This window comes from Temnothorax americanus, unplaced genomic scaffold, assembly GCF_048541705.1.
Source record: "Temnothorax americanus isolate GAGA-0224 unplaced genomic scaffold, ASM4854170v1 Scaffold2, whole genome shotgun sequence".
Classification (NCBI taxonomy): Eukaryota; Metazoa; Arthropoda; class Insecta; order Hymenoptera; family Formicidae; genus Temnothorax; species Temnothorax americanus.
The window spans coordinates 9737105-9764951 of record NW_027509338.1 but is presented as its reverse complement, the minus strand read 5'-3'; the positions used below and the strand labels follow the sequence as shown (position 1 = coordinate 9764951).

General features: G+C 39.3%; 4 protein-coding genes across 12 annotated transcripts in view; all 4 read right to left on the bottom strand.

Annotated features, from left to right (window-relative positions):
• Window positions 1-9379, bottom strand: part of Gefmeso (Guanine nucleotide exchange factor in mesoderm) — a 40163-nt gene extending 30784 nt beyond the window's left edge. The window contains exon 1 of the mRNA XM_077405850.1: window positions 8841-9379. Within this exon, the coding sequence (XP_077261976.1) occupies window positions 8841-8928 (88 nt within the window). The 5' untranslated portion in view covers window positions 8929-9379. The remainder of the gene's footprint in view (window positions 1-8840) is intronic.
• A 1851-nt stretch (window positions 9380-11230) lies between these two features.
• Window positions 11231-18533, bottom strand: LOC143897247 (serine/threonine-protein kinase VRK1). 2 transcript variants are annotated; one of them, XM_077405743.1, is made up of 10 exons: window positions 17677-18533; window positions 16131-16303; window positions 15888-16013; window positions 15554-15750; window positions 15213-15453; window positions 14792-14992; window positions 14482-14702; window positions 14121-14389; window positions 13889-14019; window positions 11231-13471 (listed from the first exon to the last, which is right to left on the bottom strand). In XM_077405743.1, the coding sequence occupies exons 2-10, from the start codon at window positions 16294-16296 to the stop codon at window positions 13395-13397; spliced, it is 1629 nt and encodes a 542-aa protein (XP_077261869.1). In that variant the 5' UTR covers window positions 16297-16303; window positions 17677-18533; the 3' UTR covers window positions 11231-13394. The 2 variants fall into 2 exon arrangements, with proteins under 2 accessions (XP_077261869.1, XP_077261868.1); XM_077405742.1 differs by having other exon boundaries at window positions 16131-18533.
• An 826-nt stretch (window positions 18534-19359) lies between these two features.
• LOC143897248 (retinol dehydrogenase 11) lies at window positions 19360-21838 on the bottom strand. Its single transcript, XM_077405744.1, has 4 exons — window positions 21105-21838; window positions 20683-20918; window positions 20313-20610; window positions 19360-20224 (listed from the first exon to the last, which is right to left on the bottom strand). Exons 1-4 carry the CDS (start codon window positions 21375-21377, stop codon window positions 20051-20053), a joined length of 981 nt encoding a protein of 326 aa, XP_077261870.1. The 5' UTR covers window positions 21378-21838; the 3' UTR covers window positions 19360-20050.
• A 778-nt stretch (window positions 21839-22616) lies between these two features.
• Calpa (calpain A) overlaps window positions 22617-27847 on the bottom strand; it is a 15542-nt gene continuing 10311 nt past the window's right edge. For 4 of the 8 annotated variants that reach the window (XM_077405735.1, XM_077405739.1, XM_077405738.1 and 1 more), the window contains 10 exons: window positions 27594-27844; window positions 27361-27518; window positions 26863-27080; window positions 26749-26791; window positions 26138-26182; window positions 25476-25605; window positions 24542-24676; window positions 23904-24031; window positions 23621-23816; window positions 22617-23409 (listed from right to left, as the gene is read on the bottom strand). In XM_077405735.1, the coding sequence (XP_077261861.1) occupies window positions 23324-23409; window positions 23621-23816; window positions 23904-24031; window positions 24542-24676; window positions 25476-25605; window positions 26138-26182; window positions 26749-26791; window positions 26863-27080; window positions 27361-27518; window positions 27594-27844 (1390 nt within the window). In that variant the 3' untranslated portion in view covers window positions 22617-23323. The remainder of the gene's footprint in view (window positions 23410-23620; window positions 23817-23903; window positions 24032-24541; window positions 24677-25475; window positions 25606-26137; window positions 26183-26748; window positions 26792-26862; window positions 27081-27360; window positions 27519-27593; window positions 27845-27847) is intronic. The other 4 variants (XM_077405741.1, XM_077405737.1, XM_077405734.1 and 1 more) reach the window with 3 other exon arrangements.

Sequence of the window (27847 nt, the reverse complement as noted above, 5' to 3'; positions counted from 1 at the left end):
TCAATAGATTAAATTATATTTTTAAAAAGTTAAAAAAAATTAAATATTAAAAAATTATACATTTTTATTTTTTAGAGAAGAAGTAAGAAAAGAGTTTTAAAATAAATTTTCTTAGCATTCAGGTTAACATCCGTATATAAATATGCATGATAAACAAGAATTTAAAGCAGAAGAATTTTTTTTCTTCTTTGTCAAACAAGCAACCTACTTTTGCAACTTTGGAAAAATAATTAAAACTTTAGGTTGCTTTATATTCTATATTTATATTACTATCTTAAAATATTTTACAAAAAGAAACAATTTACATTAGATTTTCTAGAAATTTTCAAAGAATCAAAAAGATTCAAAATAGCGTCATTTAACGAAAATGCTCGCCGGTGATTTTTTGACGTGAGTGCAGCAGACACGCGGTGCATTATAATACCTTTATGTAACACGTGCATGGAAAGTGCCCCATTGCGCACGCTACGCGTGCGTGATAGACCACTTTCCACGCACTTGCAACACAAAATAGGGTGTGCAAGTCGTTCGTAAAGATGAAAATTCCCGAAGGCTCGTGCGTCAACTCCGCACTCGGGAATTTTCATTTTACAGCACTTGTTGCACAAATAACTATTCCACGTAATGTCTGACCATATCCTTCGGTAACTCCGCGATGTACTCAAATTAATCACAGCTGAATTAATCCGGCCCGCAGTTCGACGACAGGCCAATTATATACGCTCTCCGGAGAGCGTATCTGCGATTCGTGTTACCCGGCACAACCGCCGACAGGCGAAACGCGCCGCGGGCGATTTTAAATCAACGATATCTCGGATAATTGTGCGCTCGTATAATCGTATCGATGTCCCTCGTTTAATTCGCGTAACGCTTGGATCCGATCGCTCCCTCGCTCATCACGGGATTAAGTACTCGGAAAATAGCGAGCAAATCGCGCCGCCGTGTAGTTACCGCGTGCGATATACATCTGAGAGATATTAATTACGTTCCGTTATCCTAGAATCCGGTATCATTATATGGGGAGTCTAACACGTAACTTATATATAATGAATCAATTGCGTCAAAGAAGCTTTTCATATTTTTCATCGTTGAATTCATATCATATTTATTTTATCTTCTTCGTTGTTTCGTCTTTTTGTCAAGCAAAAAAAACAAACATTTTTCTCCCGACTGAAGACTTATAAGATTTCTCACCCTGGATTTCGAAGAGAATGCCCGTTCTTAAAATCTGACCAGAGCCAGAATATTAATTATGCGGTTAAATCGGTAAGAGGGCCGGTGCGCGAAAGATTGGAGATCATTCGCGTCGATTAGTAGATCGTGCGAGGGCACGTTCATGCACGCAACAGATATGTACGACACACGAGTGCGTTCACACCTCTGTTGCACATTAGCGACACGCGCGTTAGCGATGCAAGTTTTTCCCGACCTGCTCGAACGTCGAGTCGATTGGTCTTGGAAAGAGGTCAACGTTTTCTCAAGATAACCGAGCCATTTTTCGAGACGTTTATTCCCTTTTACTTTGACATTTAACTTTGCTTGACGAAAACGACGCGTGTATACACTGACTTGTGTGTACATGTATGCACACGATATATATGCACAGAATATATTATAAAGTATACGTAATATTTCTCATTGCTCTCTACAGAATATTCTGTAGCGATAAAATTTTGTAAATTATATTTAAATTAGGATTTGCTATGGAAAAAATTTTCAACGCGCCAATTCGTACATTGTTCATTGTTTGATCATTTTCCCTGTCTCTTGCAAGCGTTTTGAAAAACGCGTTTCTGAATAATTCCTGCGGAAGACAATATTTAGAACGTGCACAGAATGTGCATTTAACGTGGCTTAGTTTTCGCAACGTTTTATCAACATTTAAAGTGTCGCGCCTCGCGCTTTCGCAATCTTCGCAAACTACGCGTGACATTCGTCAAAATAATATACGAGTGACGATATGTAAACCCAAGCTAATTATTCCGGTCGTCCGGACTGCCATTACGACATCCCGTAACTTACACGTCCTTATTCATCTGGAATGTTAAAAATGTGTACCACATAAACTGTGTACACATACCAGCTCAAACGTACGTTTCTCTCTCCCTCGTATGGCGGCTAGAGTGATTAAGACTAGCTATCTCGGAAATAGATGAACGCTGAAAAATAACGAGAACAGAAATGGAAGAAACAGAGAGAGGGATGAGAACGGTCCAACAGAGACGCGGACGTCGCGGGTCAAAGGTCAAGTGCCAACTGATTCGTCCATATCAGATCAGGTCGCGCGATTCCGGATTCAGCATCCGTTGTGAATCGCGCCGGTGCGGCGGATAAAGACGACGATAAAAAGGCGATCGCACGTATTCCGATCGGGTCGTTCCCAGTCCCTTTCTGTCTCTCTCTCTCTCTCTCTCTCTCTCTCTCTCTCTCTCTCTCTCTCTCTCTCTCTCTCTCTCTCTCTCTCTCTCTCTTTCTCTCTCTCGTCCCGCGTGATCGAGCTCGCGTGTATACCCGGGGTACAGCTGATAAAACCGGATACCCCCGCCAACCGGGGAGGGTTAAGTCGCCGGGATGCCTAATGTCGCTACTCGTTACGATTCCCTTATATACATTTAGCGAAGCGTCGTCGCGCGCAAATCGAGATAAAGGTTCGTTCACGCTCCGCGTCGTGGCCGGTTCCCGAGTCAGACCGGCCGCGGCCGTCCACCTTCCTCGATCCCCCGCGATCACGTCGATTTCGCTAACGAGAGAGACGCGCACGACCGAAGCCGCCGAGCAGGGAAAAATTATAGGTAAACGTCGTCGATGTGTTAATTGTTATAAAAAACTGCCGTTTCTCCTGATCCGATTTAGATACCTACATATATGATTGCAATATGGAAAAAGAAATAAAAGAATATTATTTTATTTATAAGAACCCATTTGTTTTCAAAGAAAACTCATCTAAAATTGATTGTTTTACCATGTTCTAAATGAGACAATCTTCTTAACAGTTTATGTTCTTTTGGACATTGAACAGGACAGACGCGGGAGATGTCAACTCCGTGCAACGAAAATCGTATAATCACTTTTCGCGTGGGCGCGAATGTGATCAAAAGTATGCGAAGATATGAGCTCGCGCGAAGAAGGACAAAGCCCGTAAACATCCTCTCCCGGTCATGGTAAACGGCGAATGTTGGAACACACGACGCGATGGAGAGGAAAAGGGGAGCACGACGATTCCGTTTAGATAATGCGTTTTATCCAGCAGCTCGCGTCATTGTGCATTGTCGAAAAGAAATCGCGATAAATGGCAATTGATATCGCCACAACAACGAACTCGCCGATTGTCGTTCCGCTCGAAATCTTTACTAGAAAGTAACCAAACAAAAATCTCTAAAAAAAAGAGACTATTCTAGTCTTCCAATTAGCGAATAATAATTAGTTGGACTTATCAGCAAATAATAGCAAAAAATAATAAAATTTATTACATCTGAGCAAGATCTTTGCAATAACTTTCGCTATATCTCTGCAAGAACTCGAATAGAGATAAAAATATCTTTGCTGCTCGAGTAAGATCTTTGCTCCGATAGAGATAAAAATTACGTAAATACATAACAAATAAAAATTGATTTTGCATTCCCTTATATACGCCGAGCCGGCTGAGTCATTGATAATGCTACATTGCGTGTACATCCAGCGTTAATTTGGTCAAGTTTAGCTAAATGGAAGAAGACGAGATAAGAGACTCTCGGTGGATGCGCGCGTTCCGGTCTCGCGAGCGAACCTGCGCCGCCGCAGGCGATGCGGCTCTCCTTTAAAATTTCTGCACGTGCAAGCGAGGCCGCGGGAAATCAAGTTCAATGGCGTCTCGGATGAAGATCTAAGCTGGCCGCACACGCGTACGGTCCGTGCGTGCGTAAGACGTAGTACATGCGTAAGAAACTGCCTCGAAGAAGCGCGTTGCGCGACTCTCACGGGCACAAGTTGCGTGTGGGCATAGTACATGGGTATACTCGTCTTTTAAAAGAGACAAAAAAGAGAGAGAGAGAGAGAGAGAGAGAGAGAGAAGAGAAAATTGCCCAAAATTTAATTTTATCTAAAATAGATATAAATAATCGCTTTTTCAAAAATTCTGTGTCCTAAAAAAATCCATTACTTTGGTAAAGAAAAAAAAGACGCTTCTCTTTCGCGGGGTTGCTATATTTTCACACACACCTCACGCGAGATGTTATCGCGTTACTTGATCTATTTATGCACACGAGTGTGCGCGTATATGTACGTGTGTGTTTTCTCGCATACAAATTATCCCATCGCACACACCGAGGACTTTCCTATTGACCCTGACGACGCAAACATATTTTCTGTGCAAAGGAGGGCGTGATCGTCCGTTGTGCACAAAGTCGCGTTTCCCGCTATTAAGTTTCTCTTCAACTCGTGATGCTTTATGGGGGAATATTAGTTACGTTTCCATAAAGAGATTAATAGGCGATTATAGTGTTCTTTATTAGCGTGTCCCTAACTTTCATACATACTCTCCCTGTCCCGCGACTTGTTTTCTCCTATAAGGATACTCTATCAAACACACAGCAACAATTATTATATCCATCCTCGTGTACGCGTTAAGATCTTCCTTTCGTCGAGAAAGGTTTTTATGCGCGACAAAGTGAGCGAGAAATTTTTTATTTAGTATAGGTACGCCACAAATCGATCTCTCGATATACTGTAAGTTACATAAGGCCATAAATAAGCCGCTAAAACAGTCGAGTGACACGAACGCATCTGTCGAAACGTGAAGAGCATTACGTTAACGTTTTGATAACTGTTATCTCTCTTACGTTCGAAAAAATGTCCAACGCCATCCATTTACGTTCTCCTGGGTCGCCCTCGGCGTTCCCGACGCAGAACCAGAGAGCAAGAAGCGCGGCGCGGCGCGTGCACGCCCACGTTCCAGTCGAGGCCCACGCCGCACCCAGGACCGTAAGTATCGTGGTGGCCGCGACGTCGTGCGGCAGCCCGGAACGCCCGGTCTCGTACACACACACATATACACATACACGAGACGATCCGGATATCTATTCCGAATGTTAGTCGCCGCCGAACCGCGGAAATGCTCCTCATCGCCGAGGACGATCGGCGTTTAAATGCGCGCGCGGGATCGCGTCCCGATGGCTAAGGCGCTCGTCGAGGCACATCGAGATCGAGCCGCGGTCGTTTATTCGCCTCGAGCGTGCACGCGGAACCACGAGGACGATGCGAGCGAGCGAGCGAACGACGCGGTTTCATCCTTGCACTTTCGTTCGTCGTTGCATCGAATACCGTTCCGTATACTTAAGCCCGGTAAAATCTGCCGAACTTTGAGGAATTTTTAAAATCTAGTACAGATCTCTCTCTCTCTCTCTCTTCTTTAAGACTTAATCTTTGCTTAGAAAGTGGGTTTGCTCCGAGATTTGAGGATTTCCGAGAATTTACGAAATTAGATCTTTCGACATTTGAAACTCGAGAAATTTAAGAGCGTTACAGACTTTGCAGCTATATATAGAAAGCTGCCGACGTATTCTAATGTGCCTGGTCAAGGTACAACGGTGACCCTTTGTGCCGCCGGAAAGGCTCGAGAAACTTTTGGACCGGCGGATACAGATCCAGACGGGAGATCGACCGCTCGAATTTTCGCTCGCGACGCGGCGTAAAAGGGCAAGGAATACATACGACGACGACGAACACGCACACGCGTAGGAAAAGAACGCGCGCGCGCGCGCGCGTTTGGCCGTCACTCTAAGCCGCATCCGGCAAAGCGGCGGTTTTTTGCGTCACGCCGGGTATTGCATCCTTAAGCTCCACCACTTGTCTTGGAAGTGGTCGAATGGTCGTCGTTTTGCACGCGGAGTAGCAACCCGCGAGCGAGCAGAAGCGAGGCGAAAAGTTGTGCACCCAGCCGAGGAAAAAGCGCGCGAATCCAAGAACTTTCGGGGCGCTCTTTTTGTCCGAATGTGTAGTTTCCACATTCACATGCATAGACTACGTACGTGTATATGTATAGTCTTATACGTGTGACGCGAGATATATCAAAAATTGATAAAATTGCGTTTGCAGTCAACTGTTAGTTTATTGAAAAATTATTAATTTAGTTTATTAAGAGCGTCACAAGTATAAAGGTGACGCAAGACGTTTTACCTCCGTCGATGATAAGAGTCTCAAACAGAGAGCTGATGTTGCGCGACGTAACACTTTAACGATACGATATATTGAGCAAGTCTCGTTGTCAAAAATCAAACACGTTTTGTTTTCTTCAATACGTTGACATAATCTTCCGTACTTGAACGTTAAACGATCAATATTGTTATCATATCTCGCGCTACGCGTTAATATCGATCGTATATAGGGGACGTCTTTTAGGCTCTATCTCGAATTCGCCCTTGGAATCTCATAAACTAGAATAAAACCTCTGGCTGAGGTGACATCCTTCACAATAAAATTCTTGACAATAACGGGATTTATAAAATGCTTATCAACACAGTAATATTAAATTATAAGCATAGTAATATTAAAGTTTTTATTACTATCGATCTAAATTCGGTCTTCAACCGACTTTTACCTAACAGTATATTTTGATAGATCGTGGCATACTTTCTTTGTAAACTTTTTGAATTTTTGCAATATCTTCAAAATTGAAGAAAATATAGTACACAAAAATGTGCGTGACGTCATAATGTTGTTGCGAAATCTTTTGAAGTTACCGTCATCAAAGAAACTTTAGAAAACTATAACTTTCTCAAATTTGGGTTTTTTTTTTAATTCAAAAAGTACTAAAAATCGGCTTAGATTCTCTACATTAATTATGGATACCGCTTAATAAAAAAATTTTACTTGAGAACCCAATTAAGGTAGCATTTCAGTTTTTGGCGGAGCAATAACGTCCCCTTTAAACAAACTATAATTCGACCAAGATAAAATTCATATTTATAATTTTATAAATATGCCAATTAGCTATATGTTTTAATACGTACTTTATATGTACGTTATTTCTGATTCTTCAAATATTCTTCGCGTTACACGGTACGTACGATTAAAAATAGAAAAAAATATTCTATCTATCTAAAATCTGACATGGATCACATACATCATTTAAAATGAGTTTAAGATTGGTAACCGACGCATAATTCAAAATACAGCAATAATGTTTACAACTCATGAATTAATATTAAGCCGACGCGCGACGATATGCTCGATGATAAAAGGTGCCCTATTTACTTATTCGACGTTGCATCTACGCGCATATCGATCATCATTCATTTCTCCACGCACCCAGGCACCTGCGGTACACTTTCGGACGGCAAAACCACCCGAGACGAATGAAATTCGAGCGCGAGCGAGAGAGGCGAGAGATTTACGCGCCGATTTATTATAGGCGATTAATCCTGGCGACTGATCCGCGAGTTAGAGTTAGCTTCTTGACCTTACGGTAGCCCCGTCTCTACACAGGCGTAACGTCTCAATTACGCTTTTCGTCATTATGAAATAGCATAATTTTCCGCGGGCGAAGGACTTTCTAACTAATTGTAAGAAGAAGCGTTACGCCACGCGAACGCTCTCCTCAACCTTCCAGAAAGATATAATTAATCCGGAAGAATACACTGGAAACATTGCAGGAAAATCACGGCGATCTTCACCGAAGAGAAAACTACCGAATTCATAAAGGAAGTGTGATTAGAGAAGATAGAAAAGAGATGGAATTCTAATCACGGCATGATGTGTCTATAAAACGCATTGTACATATATATTTATGTGTGCATTTATAAAAGTTTAAAGGAATAATTTGTAAATGTATAAGTTCACGAAGACAAATTTCATGAAAAATTGATATATAAAAAGAATATTTTCCAGAATTATATATTACACCTATTACATTATATTTTAAATTTGTTATCTATAGATGTTTTTAATTGTGAAAAAAATTTTTATTATGTAATATAATATAATAAAATATTATAATAAAATAATGCATACATGAAAATACGTGTAAAATATAAAAAAAAAACATGCAGTATACATGCTGTGTAATATTTTTAACGATTCTCTTAACGAATAATTGACAAACGAATGTCGACAAAGGAATCACACGATAAATGTTCTCATTTCCTTGTCAACAACTGCGAGTGTGTTCCAGTTTTCCTTTCTGCGCGTAAAAAAAATATACGGTTACCCCAGTTTCGTAGAAAAACAGGATTCTATCTTTCGCACGCATCAACGGTTCAACATTTACGATGGTCCGCGCCTTTTCTCTCTCTTCGACTGGTACTTTCTACATCTATTTATACCTTTTTCTCTTTCTCTCCTTTTCCGGTCTCGAAATGCGAGCGGCAGCCAACGCTAAGGTTTCGCGCAAAGTGTGAGAATGAGAAACGTAATAAAAGGCGCGTCGAGGAGTCGCGAGTTCCGCGCGATCGGATGGACAAAAACACGCCGCGCCACGCCGCGCCGAGGAGAAAGACGCGAATGACGCGATTGCGCGTCATTAAGGCGGCAGGCGCGATGAGCGCGCGCGAGACGCACGTTAATCCGGGTCGTCCGTTTCGAGAGTGCGCGCCCGCACTTTTATCTGTCCCAGCCCAGGGCCTCTACGCGCGTTCGCGCCACGAGTTGAACCGCAAAGCGCGCGTCGGTGTTTCGCAGGCAATTTCAAACCGGAGTCGCGACGCACGCACAATCGAAGCGCACGGTTGTCGGTCCACGATAAGCCGAAACCGCATTTCCATGAATAAAATAAATGTAATGGGAAAAAATAAGAATATATATGTGTATCTCTACGCATATCTCTCTCATATGTATAATAGGTATATGCATTTGTTTTTCTCACTCACCGAAAAAGTCCTCCCAGCTAACCGAGCCGTCGGAGTCGACGGCGTTGACGCTCGCAGCTTCCGCGTCCGCCTCGCTGTCCTTGTCCATCGCGCGAATCGCGTCCCACGTCCCACGTTGATCGTCAACAACGTTACCGCGTTGCTACTCGCGCGACGTCTCGCCGGGCCGTGCCGTGCCGAGCGAGGCGGACGCGCGCCCACGAGCGCGCGCCGATCACGACTGACATGTCTTTCGGCGCCGAAAGTATATTCGCCGAACGGAGGAGGGTGAACCCGGTGAACGATCGAGACGGGGCCGACGAACGAGAGGCGTACGTACGTACGTACGTGCGCACGCCGGACGGAACGCGACACGCGACTGACACACCACCGCCACACCGCCGACCGACGCGGCCGGCCGCCCGCCGCCGGCGCGGCCAAAACTCGCCGAGGAGGGTGAGCGATCGCGGGGCAAAGCCGACGGGTTGGAGCAGGCACCGTGCGCGATGCGCTGTACGCATCGCACATCGCACACGACGCGGTCGCCGGATGAAACGCGACTGACACCAAACACCAACACCAACACCATTACCAACGATTGGCGCGCGGCGCGGCGCGGCGCGGCGCGGCTGCCGCGCCGAAAATCACCGAGGGTGAACGATCCCGCGGACCAACGGGAGGTTCCTGAGAATTCTGCGAAATGTACAATCCCGAGTCGAACACCCCGCGTTTCTAAAGAAATGCATTGTATTATTGTACCGTGTGTACCGTATACATACGTGTACTGTAAAAGTCAAGAGAGACCGAATGTCGAATGTTGTTGATAATATGTTGTATACCGATAAGAAAATATAGATATACGCCTATCTTTATAATAATGTATGTACAATGTTAGAGTATCATAAAATAAATGCCAATATGCCATGTAACTGATATTTTCTTAATTTCGATGTATTCGTAGTTTTTAGGTAATTACAATCGGAATCACTGTTATTAAATTACTGTATATGAATGTTATTGATATAAGATTTGTAATAGTAATAATTTAATAATGGCAATATCAGTGCATGCGTAATATAAAATATATCTGATTATATAATATATTGATATTACTGAAATTTATATTATCCAATCGACTTTTTCAATTACTACGCAAAATCAGAAAATACGAGCAATGTATAACTGACATTTGTTGGACGATTTATTTTTATCTATGTATCCGTGCTTAAAGTTAATTCGAAGTGACATCATTGGCCCCCGACGGCCAATACGACCCGCTGGAATCTTTCTCGGGAACTGTCGAAAGAGCGGTATTTCGGAAGATATATCCGAGGCGTTTCGATGAGAAAGTGGAACCGTGTCACGTGTGAGATGCGGCATCGCGTGGAATTAACGAGCGGCGCAACGTCTCTCTCGAAATAAAAGATCTCCCGAATATATATATGTATATATATATATATATATATATTGCTCAACCAGGCGCCGTGAAAGTCGCTGCTACACATTCTTATGACCTTCCTCCCCCCCCCCCGGCTATCCGACCCTTTACCCCCCGCGCCGGGCTGCGTTTATTTTTTCGAGGAGCGTGGAATATACACGCACCACGCACCTATACGCGCGCATATATTAGGGACCCGCTAACGCGCCGCCGACGCGCCGCACTATACATCCACGGAGAATCGCCGGCATTCTATTATTAGACGGCCGGCGCTCGCCGTTGCATCCCGCGACGGCGGGGCGGGATGAATGGAGAATGCTCTCTGAACGCGTTTATGACGTCGGCCCTCCGCCGCGAACGAAAATTATCTTGCTTTCCAAAAAATCGAAACCGAAACGACGAGCATTCGAGCACGTGTCTCTGATATTTATCGGAGATCAGCCTTTCGAAGATAAATCGATCGCAGCGTTCGAGAATGAAATCTCTTTGCTATTGTTATTGTTAATTCTGGCACCGAGCGGAAATAATTGTAAAATTCCGAGCTCCATTTCGGGCCATCTCCTACGTTCGGATTATTTCGAATTGATATTTCCAGATCGATTTTCTTTTCTCACTTTATTTGTTATTAAATTTTTAATATTGCGAAGCTAATCGCATGTCGATTTAATTTAATACAATTTAGAAACTCAACTTGTTAATTATTTCACAATTTCTTTTATATATTTGTAATATTTTGTACGATTTCTTTTTTTTTGCGAGACCGAGTAATGAAAAAGGGAAATGGCGAAATTTAATTAATAACGGTTAATTATCCACATGCGATCATTTTGCAGTAATAATTAACACACGTATTAATTTAATAATTTATATAGTAAATATAAATTTCTATATATATATATATATATATATATATATAACAAATATTTATAATGCCGCAGGCAATAATAATACGGAGGAAAGAAATCATTCCATCTGTTGATCATACATATATTCGTTTTATATTTCGCATCGTAATAAACAACGTACATGTACAAGATCGCTATATAAGAAAAATGCCTGCGAGTATATATAATCTGATGGTTTTTTTTTTTTTTTTTTTTTTTACATACACTTTTTCTTCTGTGATTATCTAGTAGTTGCGTCTCCGATCGTAGTTACACATCTCTCTCGCTTGAACTTAAATTATCGCGCCTTACGAAACAATAGGTGTTTCTCTAACAATACTTAGGAGAATGCGCCCTTGTGACGTTATTTGTTACCACTATAAAGTCCGTTTTATTGCCAGATACCAACTTATACAAAGTAATGTAATAATATATTTGGGGGCCGCGTACAAAATATTGAATGGACAAGACGTTCTCTCTGCAAAGAGAATTCGCCATTATTCTTCCAAATCTGTCTCGCGCGCGGAATTTAATTGAACAGACAGTTTCTCGGATACTTTCCAGGATATCGAGTACCTACCATTTCTACATTGAAACGAAATGATGAAAAAATTTCGCAAGTGAAAATAAAATATAAATACGAATGATGCGCGATCAATGACAGTTAGTCTCGAGCAGTGACGTTGTTCTAGTGGCACACAGGTACATATATAAATGTATAATACGTTAATATAACTTAAGACGATAGAAATAAATTATCACAAATGTATTGTAAAAAAGTTTCAACATAAATCGGTAAGTGAATCACGATAACCGAAGCGTTAACAATGATTAAACGTCAATTAATAAATGTTTCCTAAACTTAGAGATTAGAGATACCTACCTAAAACACGCTATCAAAGATAAAAAGTCACGGAGCATAGTGTGAAAGTAAAATTGACTAAATCGCGTACTTCCGATATATAAGTTCATAAAGTTATGCGATCGATTTATCAAATCTCTCACTCGTACAGCATATAAAAGAACGTGGTTATTTCGGTCATATGTTTTACTACTGTTCTTCTCTCTGTGGTGAATCTTTTTATCCTCCTTCAAACATCAGAACCACTTTTACGTGTCATGATGATTTAAGAGTGTCATAAATTTAATGTATATTTAATGTATATTACATTACGATTACCATTGAAATTAATATACCTTTGAATACGTTATTGTAAAAATTAGCGGAACGAATTATAGTTTCATGAAGAAATGCCGTATTTACAGAGTCGATGTTAACAAAGGAAAGCGTGCGACGTGCGTAATGCGCAACGAATCCGTGCTATCTCTTCCTATACTGCTCAATCTTGTATGAAACGTTGATCAAGTCACATATGTAAACACATAGATAATTCCTTAATATTTTACAATCATCCTTGAGCAGTTAAATAGAGAAAGACACAGTACTTATGGAAAACGAGATTTTTATAACGAGTATGACAGATTCGCGTTACATCTTTCCTTTGATATTTCTTTATGATCTATATTGCACAAGAATATGCTTAAAACAAGATTTTGTGATGTATTATCCGTAATTATCCATCATAATTTTTTTATATAATTATCTTTGCTATTTTGCGTAAGTTTATTTTTGTATCTGAATATCTGTTTAAAGAACAAGAGATAAGAATGTGAAAAGTTTTACAACTGCCTGCTATGTTAAATCAATCATTGTATATTACTGTCCAATTAGATTATAAATATGTAACTAAAATATTGATTAATCTGATTGATTTTTTAATGTAATATCACACCTATAACGCTGCGCAATATCAACGTTAAATAAATTCAACCTAATAACTAAATTACAAAGTTTACTTGTACAATCGTAAATCAATAGACATTGCATAGACACCTTCAGAAATATTACGACATCCACACAATCAACGTTTCTATATCAACATATTAATTCTATCGAATCTCTACAGTTTCATAGTAGGAAGTCACTAAGCATTATTCATTAATATTACCGCTATTTTGTTCACTATATAACTATTTAAAAGTTCTATCCTGTGTATCGGATAACGTTATCAAAGAGCAAATTATATAATGATGAAGCAGTCTTAAACAAATTGGCGCGATGTATATTTATAAAACATCGTCAATGGATGAGTTTTTGTGAAATAATACTTAATTTCATATTTCCTATTGAAATGAATGCCGATGGTATCATTGTCAGAAATCTTTATAATACTAATAGGACCCAGTTTCCTTTTAAGATGAGCCTTTCCTTCTTTTATGAGTAACCTTGGTCGGGTCGTCCTTAATGTCTTGTTCCTGAGCTTCAAATCCTATATAATGTGTAAATATATATTATAGATATACGTTATATTATTCCTAAATCAAGAAGTATACATATAATGGCTCGGCACTACCGCATAAATTTCTAATAACAAACTTTTCTAACAAATTTACAGAAATAATTTTTTTCTAACAAAAAGTGTCAGTGGTATTTCTCAAACTTGGTTTAATGTTATAATTTATATGGCTGTAAAATGGTTTCTTACAAATTAATCCTTCTGACAGTATCAAAAACTGGCCACTCAATTCGCTACTACATCAATAACGTATTAAAGTTGACTTAACAAATGCTTGGTTCGTAATAAATTATTGCCTAAATCTGATATTAATTAAAAATGCAGTAGTAGCAGATCATACTATATGTTTCAATGTTTACATATCTATATGTATATGAAATACAATCTTACGTTTTCTCTTTGCCATACGTGAACGTGTCACTCGCGAACTATTTTGGGAGTTGGGTACCGTCTCGATCTTTTTTCTTAAACGCGCAACTTCTTCCATTGCGGGTGTCATCCATTTTGGTTTAAGTTCACTACTGGAGATTCAAAAAACCAGACCATTAAAACAACGCTAGTGTAAAGATATATGTAATGTAAAAAAAATATATATATATAAGCTGCAAAACTGGATACTTACTCCAACGATTTTGGTGGAGCTTTATGCCTAAATGAACCTGATTGCCTCTCCTTCATTTTACGAAGTACTTCTAGCATTGCGTACGTCGGCAGAGACGGTGGCCGCGGAGACTCGGGCAATGGTGGTGTAAGAGGCGGTGTGAGAGGCGAAGGTGGCAGTTGAGTACTGATTTTCGCAAGTTTGTCTGGATGCAGCGCTAACACCGCTTCCCAACTAAACTCTCTTTTCTGAACTGATGGCTTAGGCTGCGTATTTCGCGTTATTCGTATCTAGAGCAAATAATATCAAAGTAATAATCAGTTGTGCGTGTATGTATGAGCTTACGAATTAGCAGGTACTTTAAATTCAAGTAAATTTTTACCTCGCCATTTACAGGCCTGCAAGGTTTCCTTTCTCTCAAATATGGTCGCTCAAAAAATATAGAGCTTGTAAGATTTTCATTTGACTCTTTCATATTATACAGACATGTAGGAATATTGCCACCTTGGCTACTGTGTAGAAATAAATTCCGTAAATAGGAATAGTTGGGCTTGGTCTCAAATTCCAGCTCAGTAATGTACTTCATATATTTCATGATTGCAGCTATAAAAAATAAATATTATATAAAATAATATATAACGTACTAGAACAAATCTTTTTATTGGTTACTTATACATAATTTTTTTACTAACTTGGTGGTTTTTTCTTGTGAGGAAAACACTTGTCCATAAATAGAGGCAAGTCTGATAAGAGAATCTCTTTTTGTTGATGAACTTCTTCGGGATCCATAACAACATCGATTTCATCACTATCTTTCTCCCAAGGTAGTTTTCCACACATCCACTGTAGAATATTATATCCTAAAGTCTCTAAATCTCCTCTCCTTGAATGGGCTGAAAAATATTTTATCTAATGAAAGCGTGAAGTAATTACGCATTAAATTGCTCTTTATTTAATAAATTTAATAATCCTTTGATAATATTAAACAGCTTGATTATTCTCATCAACTTTTCTCGAGGAAGAAAATTATATATTTTTTATAATCTTGATACACAAAAAAATTACAAGTATACGAGAATATGTTTTTTTATGTTACTGAAATGATCGACATACTTCCATGATGAGCGTCCCGCGATGTAAATTCTAAAGTGCCCTCGTGAGCTCTTCTTTCATCATGTACAAATGGTTTATGTTCACCGGTTCCTGTGCGGAAACGATATGCCAGTCCGTAGTCTACTAAGTACGCCATAGATTTTTCCTTTCCTATTCCATTACCATCCGACAACAAGATATTTGGTCCCTTAATATCCGCATGAGCATATCCCTTACTGTGAATATATTCCAACGTATCCAGCTATTAAAAAAGAGAGAGGTATTACAGTTTTTGAGTAACCATAAACTCAATTTGATCGGCTATTAATTACAAAACTCGCAATTACAAGAGTGAAACTTACCATTTGTACAGCTAATGTATTAACCAGGCTCGTTGGTAATTTCTTCCTATGGGATAGGAATAGTTTTCCGATATCTATTCCGTATCGCGGAATCACTAGAAACCTGTATCGTTGACCTCGATAAACGTGAGAGCCTGACCCTTCATACGTGGGAACACCGATTCTTCTCTTTCCCTGAGACTCACACCAACTTTTGACTGTAAAATATACCAGAATATCAAAGATACAATCATTCCATGTGTATATGTACATAAAGATTTACAGATAAATATATGTATATCTCTAAATTATAAATGTAACTTAATATAAATTTTGTTACATGCATGTTACTTACTCATGTGCTTGCGTGCTGCTCTTATATAAAAATTCATTTCAACAAATAATGGCCCATTATTATGAGGTTCGATCTTTACGACAAATTTTGCATCTTGACCAACAGGTGACGTGATGTCATTAGAGGCTGTGGAAGAAAAAGCAGTGTTATAATTCATACATAGTTCTAAATATATGGAATACATGATACACAGTTATAACAAAGTTATGAGTACAAACAGATTAAAAATGTAAAAATATTTACCGAGGTAAATGTCTCCAAAACCACCATATCCAATGGTATTTCCCAGCCTCCATTTATTCTGTGTAATGTCCGTTAAGATTTCTCCCGCCGGCAGTTGCGCTGGTAACTTACAACCTGCAGCTGCCACTCTCTTCATAGGCACCTCTTCTGCTCGTCTTGGTGGCATCCTATCGCTGTTAAAAATCATTCATATATATAATATATATATATTAAAATCACTATTGACTTTTATATACATCTCACACAGAGAGAATCATTCGACGTTTGTTCTCGCTATCAAACGTGCGTCGTAAGAAGTAAAACATATTTGACACAAATGTGATAGCAATAAATTATATAAAACAAATCTCGCAACCTTACACAAAGAAGAAACACACACACGTCAAGGATATTAATAATCTTACACTTTATTTTTTCATTTATTTCTTAAAAAATGCCGCCTGTGTATACATTTTTTGAGAGATGCTTTAGCTAATATTAATTATGTAGAAATATTTTATTGTTAAAATAATACATACAATATATGTATATATCGTGTATATTAGTTTCATAGTTGCGTAGACAAATTTTTACAATATTAAGGACGTCTACATATACATTTGTAATTAAGAATAAAAAGCAGACGTTTAGTACATAATACTAAAGAACATATATAAAGTCGTATATATTTCTCTCGATTAAGACAGATATATGCTAAATATATGACTTCGCATTTATACCAATGATTTAATCTTTTCTCGACGATCCGATCAAATAAAATGCACCATGTGGCACAATAAAACACTGCTCTCTTTTAATAATACTGTTTATTACTATACGTAGAGCTGAAACTCTATTGCAGGATATAAATTAAAATATCGATATGTACATAGGAATTGTTGTAAATCGACAAGAAGACTATACCGAATATTCTTTAATGATTACGGCATATCACAGATAGCAAATTTAATCACCCGCACTACTTTGCACGCTAAAAGCTATTATACGTGAAGTGATTAAAATTACCAAGAACACGACGTAAATGTATCTTGATTCGTAAAATATCCAATGTTTATATCGTCACATTCTTAACAAGATATTTTATCCGTCAAAGTCTCAATATTATGTTTCTGTGCTTAACTATCTTTATGTACAACGCTCTTCAGAACCAATGTGAAATAGTGCGAGCAACCGAATTAGCGACAGACGAAAATTATGACTTTTAAGGGCGTACTTGCGACAATTTTTGGCAACACGTTTTGATTTACACGGTGCAACGTTAAACGACGGTAAATCATCGTAATGATCCTACGACCCTTTTATATACAATTCACGGGTACAGAGAAACGAATAAAATCCCTCGCAAACGTGTCGATTAATTAATTACGTAAAATAACCAGAAGACTCTAATAATAATAACGGATCTTCGTGCACGTGAGAGCGTTCATTACAAATACATTTTGATATCGCCGATAATAGGAGCATCGCTGACACAACATCGAATTTAAATTATATATAAAAACCAAACGCGTCAACATGCCTTTCTACATAACAGCAGTATACTTACATGGACGTAACGTACTTTTCTAATAATCTTTTTTTCTCTACTTTTTTTTTATCGGCCTATCAGTTTAACACGAGGAACTCCATATCGCGCATCTGAACGGCGAGCACTCGCGGAGAGAACGTCTTGTACGAGAGAGAGTTCGCAGTCTGTTAAGGAGTCACTGGACGCCAGGCGCGTACCACGAGGTTAGTGTTAAATTGTGTCAGACACAACGGGGATCGCGAGCGGAACTAGCGGAAGCCCGGCCGCCGGCGCATACGCGTGCGGCGTACCGCGGCGTCGACAGTGACGACTGCGTCGTCGTTCGATGCCTCGAGGTATCGCGCACGACGGTCAGCCGGATCAGCCGGTGCCTCTCCTGGAAGACGCGCGGCGCGGGTGCGTACGAGGAAGAGTCGCAACGCACGAAGGAAGGTATAGGCTTAACGAGCAGGACGCGGACGCGGACCGTCTCGATCGCGCGTCACGAACCCGCGACGTCTGACGCGTGGTTTCCCGAGTTGCCGCGTACGTTCCAGGGATGCGAGAGGGCGACCTCTCGTCGACCAGCCGACGGTGCCGAGCGGGAAGCGCATTCGAAGCCGAACGCGCCTGGCGCCTGCCAATGTTCGCCGCGACAGCGACAGGACAGGACAGGACAGGACAACCGCCGCCGCCGCTCGGCCGACGGACGTGTCTCTCCTCTCTCCGCCTCGGGTACTCGCGCGCTTCTCCGCTCCGCAGTCCGCACCGAGACGCGACGACGAATCACATCGCACCCCCTCGTAAACACCGCTTCCTCTCGCGGGTGCGCCGATCAGCTGGAACCTGGGACCCGTCTCCGATGACACTCCTCGCGTTAGGAGTAGCGCGGATCTCGGGGCTTTCGGTCAGCCGAACCGACCTCGGGCTTTTTTTATTTTGAATGTGACAGAACGCAACGGACAGCGATTGGCATTGGCCAATGAGGAATTCGCAACCGCGCGCGATCCACAGCCGACGACGTCCGGCGTCTAATAGGAAGGCGGGTCTTCTAGGGACGGCGGTGTCCCCGGCTGGAGTCCCTGGGCAACGCGTTCGCTCATTGGACGCCGGACGAAGTTACTACGTTGCACGCGTGTGAACTCCGCGTCAAACCGGCACCCACAACCCACAACCGCGGCAGCGAGGAAATTACATATTTTTTTTCTCGGGACGTCCGGAACGCCGGCATCGTGGAAACGCTATTTTCACAGTTTTCTGTCTATTTTTACCAATGTAGATAAACTTTTTCTCGTTTTAATTTACTTTTTACCTTTTTCTAATTTTTTAGAACTGAAAAATGCCGCTCTTTTTATTCTTAGCACTAGAAAAAGATGTAAAAAGTAAATTATCTTGGTTTGACTTACTTTTTATTCTTTACTTCACTTTTTACTTTTTTCTAGTTCTTAGAACTAGAAAAAGATGAAAAGTAAATAAAACCGAGATTAAAGTTAATCTATATATTTGTAGAAAGAAAAATTATATCTAATATCAGAGTGTTCCAAAAATTATCGAAAAGAATTTTTGAATTTTCGTTCAAAAATGTTCGTGAAATAAATAAAATATATAAACGAGAGAGAGATGAACCAATTATATAGGAACATAAAATTAATCTGAATTAACTTAAGCCGATGTTTACGTCTTACGATAATTAGCGCATAATTATTTGATAAAATTTAAGGATTTAAAGGCTGTCTATATTGAATTTTATTCTAAATACATACATTTTTTTTATGCTCAGCTGCGAGAATTGATACTTTACATCGGACTGTTCAACGCGAAATGAACAGAAGGCCGCACTTGTAAAGGATTTGTAGAATTTATAGGATTGTAGAATTTGTAGGATTTATATAACTTTAGAGAATTGGAGGTATCTAATATATAAAGATAAATATATATACATACACATCGAGAAATAGAAGATATATCTTGCCTTAAAATATAGATATATATATATATAGATATATATATATATATATATATATATATATATATATATAATTAATTCGCTATGGCTTTAAATACATAAAACTGGAAATAAGAGTGTGCCACATTGACAGTGTCTAGCTCCTATTCGCTATATATGTATAAAAATAAATGAATAATTATTTGGAATACGATAAAGGTGAAATTGCGATGTTGATGATAAAGAGCAAAAGCACTCTTCGATTCACACGTAGCGAATAGAACCGCATCTGTGTCGAGAGCTTTCTCCTTTAAAAGTCTGCGTCTTCGCCTTTGGTAATTAACCGATCGGTCACCGAAGGAGGGAGAGGAACTCGATGCAAGTGCGATTCTTCGCTACTCCGGAACAAAACAGCATTTTTGCTGAGCGATCGTACGTGTGCAACATGCGCGCGTATCCTAAAGTCATTTATTTCACAATCTCCTTTGTGCCAGTCAATTTCGCGCTTACGTCCCACAAACGGAGCGCTACCTCCGGGTCCAGATCCTTTTTAGAGACGTAGAGCTTGCAGTCGCGATACAAATGTCCGCTTTCCTCGGACAACGACGATTCTGTCGCACAATGCAATACCGTTTGCGCACCCTGTGAATATATCGATTTGCAATAGCAAGTATTTCCCAGTACTGATTTTTTTTAAAGATCGATCGCGCGGCAATTCACGTGCGTTTACCTGATTTGGAGTGCGCAGAAACATAAGAGCCACGGGCGAGAAAATGATGTAGTGAAACCAGCTTCTTTTCACGTTCCTGAACAGACCGGTATAAGTAAATCCGGGACACACCATGTAAACATTGATACCGGTATTTTCCGTCCGTTTCGCAAGCTCGGCGGCAAAGTACGCGTTCGCGAGTTTCGAATTGCAATAGCCAGGGTTCATCCTGCTCTTCACCGGCAATCCTTTCTCGCCGTTCAAGTTTGAAAAGTCTATTACTCCAGATTCCAGAAGCTTGGACGTCACCACCACTATTCTGTACGATAAAGTTTTTAATTTAATATCAGTTTTGCGTCAATCTCAAGTAACAATCGTATAAATTACTAACCTGCTGGGAGCGCTTTCCTTCAGACGATCCAGAAGTAAATGGGTGAGCAGAAAGTGGCCCAAGTGATTCACTCCAAAATGAATCTCGAACCCGTCTTTCGTCGACGCGTGATCTTTGAGAGGCGCGTATACCCCAGCGTTGTTGATCAGCACGTGAATTTGAGGAAATTTCTTTAGCGCCTCGTTGGCAAAATCTCTGATCGATGAGAAAGACGAAAGATCCAGTTCCATGGGAATCTGCAGAAAGAGATAACCATATTGAATACACATCAAATATTAAAAAGTATAAGAGAGATAGAAGCTCCGGACGGCACGCCAACGTCTCTACAACATTTTCTAGACATACGTCGTCCGAGAATAGAAAGTATAAGGGGAATAAAATTTCATAATTCGATAGTGAGAGAAAGGGTGGTAATATATTACTAGTTCGCCAGTAGGTATCTTGCTGCGTATCTCCGTTATGGCATTCTTCGCGCTTCGCACATTCCTGCAGGCCATGACGACCGTGGCTTTTCGCTTGACCAGCTCCTTCGCCGTCTCCCTGCCGATGCCGGAGTTGGCGCCGGTCACGAGGAACACCCGGCCCTGCAGATTGCCGGTGCTCCTGCATCTTCCCCAGGTGCGCTCTCGACATTTGCGTAGCAGGCCGATGAGCAGGACCACCGGGAGTATGAAGTAACACCACGAAGATACCATGTTGACGGTGCAGGGTGCAGGGCGCTTTCAACCTCGCCTCGACATGAGACTATTCCGGGCGCAGTGACTCGCGATGACTGGCCTCAACTCGAACGCGAGGCGAATGCCGCTAATGCATATATTGCATATTAAACGTGGCACAATGCGCCCCGTTTCTCATCAGACCTTTGTTCCAGTCGAGTGGGAGCTTCACTCTAATTTGTCGCGCAAAAACATCGCGACCGCCAGTGCAACCGGAATGCGTTGCGCGTGATGCGCCGCGAGCCGCGAGACTAGACGCAATAAACATGGGTACAAAGGCGAACCTTATTCTTATCTCGACCAGCGCTCCAAGCGATCCCGCATCTCGAGGCAATCTCGCGCGAGAATAATCTGGTCTGGAGCAGTGCAAACACACAAAACAAACTGCGAAGTGCGAACTCCGGAGCTTTATTTACAATCGCAGCGCGCAGGCGCTACAATCCACAATGCAAATGCTCCATAGATATATGGATCAGTGAAATGTTCCCCCGTAATCTTCGCGAGCCCTCGCGCCCCTCGCCCTTCGCCCTTCGGGTTAGAATTTTTTCGGGAATTCTTGGAATTCATTCACCTCAGCTAACATGCACAGCCACATTTTCACCTCGTTGTTTCTCATCTCGATAATTTAACAATTTTTGGGAGTTTATACTTGCAATCTCCAGCTTATACTTATCGACATTCGGGAATTTCCAATGTTGATAAAGTTCAAAAGTTGTAATGTCGATATCGGTAGGAGTGGAAGGGAGAGAAGCTAAGTTGCCCTAATAAGTTAAGTTATAGGGTAGCTAAGCGGTACTGTAGACTGAGTTAAATTAAATTAATTACGTGTAAACGCGAAGCGTAAGTTCCTCTGTAACTCGTTAGGGATGCAATAAAAATCATATATGCATACTAACATCACCAAATTGAAGACGACGGTCAACCCTAAGTAAATTTTCATTATCTTTTTGTCTTACTCGCCTTAGGAACAGTTATTACGATGCAAAAATTCCAAGTCAGCAAATATTCATTTTAAGAAACGTTGTCCAATTATCCCCGACATATTCTTGAAATTTTCGAAGCGCAAGTAAAATTATTGATTGGAAAAAAATGTTTCTTATATATAAATAATTATGGCTATCCATGATATATGTGTATTATCAGAAAACTTTTTTAGTTATAAAATAAAATTATTTTATATTTCAAAACGTGCTAAATGTGTGTAATAACAACATAATGTAAGTTTAAGTACGAACTTGGTTTATTCAGTATATTGTATATGTAATTAAATATCGATAAAAAATATAATTTCGCAATTGTCGTTCTGCGACATTCGACCGTATACATCCACATACATTCTTCATCTATTTTTCATCATACTTTCCTGTCAATTTTATGAAATATAAAAATGGAATTGCAAAAATTAATAAAATTGAATTGTCGCTGTCATGTTCCAATTGAAAACTTGTACAGATCTATGGACTAGTTGACACACGCACATTACATATTCCAATAAATTAATTTTAGATTATGCTGCAATCGCTTAAAGCATGTTAAGGCACACGATACCATATTCTTCCACATATCCATACCAATCAACATAATTATTACAGACAGAATCTTTATGTATATATGTATATATTGTTATTTATAAAGATAGTTTTCTTTTCGTTGCTTTTAAATTTATACAGCAGAGATTCGTATAAGCGCTTTAAATAAACTGGTTCGAAGAAATAAAAGTTAATAAGAATAATAAGCTTGGCGTACATATTATATATGCTATATCGCAAGTTAAAAAGTAGATTCTCTCTTACGGTTCTCTATAAAAAAATATTTCTCATTCATATTTTACGGCCGTTTATCATCACAATCTGATACATCGGTATCAGAAACATTCTCGAGTCCAAGGTAAAATTGAATCACGGCGAATGTAAATTTATATTTCATTACGAATAGAGTGTTTTTTCTATCCATTCTTCCAGCGTGAACGTAGCTGTTTGGGTTTGATCCGGATCTCTTTCTCTAAAAATATCTACAACAACGTAACAAGTGATTTTATCTTACACTTATTACTCTATTAATAATAATAATATATATATATATATATATATATATATATATATAATTACTGACATTAATTACTGATATTAATAAACTATAATAACGTATTAAAAAATATCTAATAATTGATATATTATTAATGTATGAAGATTAATTATTATATAAATACAAGTTTCGCTTACCAATCATTGTTTTGAGCCTGACCGCGCACATTATGTAATCGTCGAAAGTAATCTTGCCGTCTTTAGTACCATAACGATGAACCAATATATTAAGAACGTGATTGTTCAAACGGTATCCCGCGCTATTTAACGCTTGTCTCAATTCAAATGCACTTAGAAATCCTGATTCATCTCTGTCATAGAGCTTATAAACAGCCTGAAATATTTATCGTTTACAAACGTTACAAAGATCCGCAAACATTTTACAAGAGTTGCAAATTAAATCGAAAGATTTCACACTTACCCTCCACTTTCTAATGTCATTCCACAAGGTCTTAAATTCTTCAAAACCAAGTTTGCCAGAGTGATCTGCATCTAACATAGCAACCATGCTGCGACATATATCTTTGCTGAAACCTCTGTCCTGAGTCTCTGCAATTTAAGAGAGAGAAATCCATTTTGCCTGTTGTGATCTTCACGTAAGAGAAAATTTCTAGCATTCAAATTCAAAAACATAAAATTGAAATACGGGAAATTCGCATAAAATTAAGATGAAAGTGTAAAAAAATATTGTCCTACAGTTTGTCGATTGTTTTGAAACAGAAATGAGAGAGATCCGACGATTGTGATACATCACAGACTTTACACGTGTGCCGACAGATTTAAGCAATTCGTTAATGTTTTCATTGTCTGTTAATTGGAAAAGCATGCGGTAGGTATTTTTCATCGAAAGATCCTACCTTGTGGAGACACAAGTTAGAGCGTCAAGCTGCTAACGTCGACATTGACACTATTAGTTCGCCATACGAGTGCCGATGAAAGCGTATTTCGTGTGTTAACAAATAGGGATAAATAATCGAACGAGTGTTCTGTGACATAATCGTCGCGACGTAACGCGACGACGTAAAACAATCCTGTGGTAGGAGATGTTGTTTGTCTTACCTACGCCCTTATTGTACTGTTCATTATTACAAACAATGCCGCACAGCAGTGAGATGAGAGTGTCGACAAACGAACCATTTCCTTCGACAGTTTCGGGAGCATGTGTCTCGCTACGATGCGCCGACTGCGGTAACTCTACCCGTAACACACAGCTACATGTTAGGTTCGAGTTTTACATACGTACACTTGGGCCATAAGAATCCGTAACGTTCATTACGTTACAGCTTAAATTACACAATTTACATTTCTCTAACTTTTATGTAGACTCTAATAAACAGTTTTTTTTTTTTTTAAGAATTAAAAGAACTGCCGCATGCCTACCGCATGCTTTTCCAACACTCTTTTAACAGAAGTTTGTGAACCACCTATATATACTCCTTTATGCTTTTTTATTAAAAGATTACATTATTGGAACTGTTTTTAATTTCTTACATATTTTTTAATCGATCTAATTAAATCAAGACGTTTTCATGATATTGACACTGGACCAAATGTATTTATGCAGTGTAGGTACAAATTACAAGGTAAGAGATAAGCATGCGGAATTATTAACATGATCATTGAAATGCTGTACAGCGTGCCAAAAGAATAAAGAATAAAAATTTTTAACGAGAAATTGAAGGAGCAAATTTTTCTAGTAAATTAATCGATTATCAGGCTAAAAGTAAACGGTGCAGGTGATAAAATATTCGAAATACGAGATGAATGAAGAAGTGTGATTAAATGTCTAATTCTATCAATGACTCCAAGTAACACATTAAGCAAATTAAGCAAAAAAGTTACAAAAGCTACGAAGCAAAGCTCTTATAATTAGAATAAAATACGATCATGTTTTTGCAGGGAATATCGTATTCAGAACTGTACGTATTCCTCTTTTATACTTCTTTTCATGTGAAAATATATCTCGTAAGCAGCGCGCAGACACAACATTTACCTTTCCTCATGGCAAAGTCTAAAATATCTTTTAGTTCCATCCAGTCCACTTCCAAATCAGGGCCAGCGAGTTTCTTGAAGAATTCTCGGACTTTCTCGGTATTGCGGTCTTCTTCGGGTTCATCGGGAACCTAAAAATACAGAAAGAAATCTTTCGTAATAAAGCCTAAAGACAATTATAATCTGTGACATGAAATTTAAAATTATTTTACTTCGTAATTATTTTTAAATTAGAATATTTAAATATGATTCGAAATATGTAGCTAATTTTTAAATATTTTAAGTACCTATGTAAAATTTATGCATACAATACGAGTCATTAAAAACAATAGTGGCATTCTTTCGAAGATGCAAAAAGTTTGTAAAGCACAGCTGTATTCAAAATATGGATGTAATGAACACATTCTATTTTCTCTTCAAATTATTTCTACCTCTTGTTGATTGTAGCTGATATGAGAACGAATTTAATCAATTTTTGCCATGTATATCCATTATGTACTCATTTATATTGTGTTCTACGTGTATTTTCGTGCATGATATTCAGATTAAAACAGTCGTATTAGTAAGAAATTGAATTCAGACCATTTCCTTTTACTTCTTTCACACAAAGCATATATCGTAGCTTTCTGTTGCTTCAACGTACAAGCAGTGCGTTTTACTTACGTTATCTCCGTTTTGATCCTCCTTACCGCCTGCAGGATTAATTATCTAAAAGCCAAGCGACATAAACGTGCGGATCGTTAGTGACCAGTTACCATTGTGAACAGCGACATTCTAAATCTTCATGTGATTGATAATCAATTATCAGACAGCACGACAGATATCAAATTTTACAAGCATTAGGACACAAGACTCAATTGTATAGCGTTAATCCTACATCTTTGTGCAATTTAGCATAAATCAATTTAATGCATTACTAATCTGTTATTACACCCTTTTGACGATGCATATATTTAACAAGCTGTGTTTTATTGCGTGAATTATTGTGGGTGTCTTGTAAGTTGTGTGAAATGAGATAATATATTTGTTAGGATATGAGTAATTCTAAACAGCATTAGTGTGAGCTGACAGTCCAATATTTGAGAACTTTGTGCACAATTATTCCTCCCCAATTCTATTTTGAGAGAGAGAGAAAACTGAATACATTTTTAAATATATGATTTAAGAGTTTTATAGCGATCATCTTTCAACTTGTTATTGCAATAAACAAAATAATTTGTATTGCAATTTGTATTGGTTAATCTATCATTCATTCAAAAATTCACAACCCTTACCCTATCATCGACGTCTCCAATACCGACTTCTTCATCGTTTTCTCTGTAAAAAAACGAAAACGCTTGAATAAAAGTTCTCCAATGTCATGATACATATATCGCAACAAAACTTACTCCATATTGTTCTTGTTCTCAGAGAAGATTCTCAGCAAGAATTCACCCTCTTCGTTCGGATCAAAAGTGCTCGGAACTATGCAATAAACACCCGGGGGTAATTTGAAACGGCACGTGACCTCTCGTAAATTTATAAATGCCGGTGAACGTCCAACAGACGCGTTGTACTTGAAAAAGTTAACGTCTAGTGGTTTCGGCAGTCTCTCTGGATACTCCAACTGTCGATAATGGAAAATTTCACATTTTTAGGTTTTCTTTCTTCTAACGTTGATTCCTTGGAATCGTATATTCCTCATATGACATTTTATCTATAGTATAATATATTAGCTATACTTTCTAGTACGGAAATTATGCATGTAATCAAAAATATAATTTATAAATAGTAATGAAATTTTATCTTCTTCGAAGAAAAATACCCGAACCCTTAGATAAATCGAATCATGACTCCATTGTATTGTATTATTGAAAATCATATCAGGATTAATCAATTTCGCATACATGGTATATCGCGAATCCGATAGTGAGGCAGTCGGCACCCATCCTTCTTTGCGCCCTCCTGTTCTTCTGCATCAGAGCGATGATTACGGTACACTTGTCATCGTCCTCATCTGGACACTCCAACGTGATACGATACTGCGGATTGTGCCAGAAGGTCTCTGCGAGATACGTATTTGTCGTTCAACTTCGCTTCTACGAAGTTTGACAGTTCGATAAGTATTTGCATAGCTCACCTAAAAAGTTTCTGCAACCACCCGCTGTCACTCCGCGCACCCACTCTCCTTCGAACACGCTCATCTCCCAGCGTTTCTTCCCGGCGCTGATATCGTCCGTCGTTAAGGAGTCGGGATTCAAGTTGCATATCTCGAGCTGAGTGAAGTGGCGGGTAAAGTCGTGGAACGACATCCAAAATTCGCCGTCCATGTCGAAGGTCAGGCCGAGTTCCTCCTTCTCGTGATCGGGGATGAATCTCCATTCCGGTGATCTG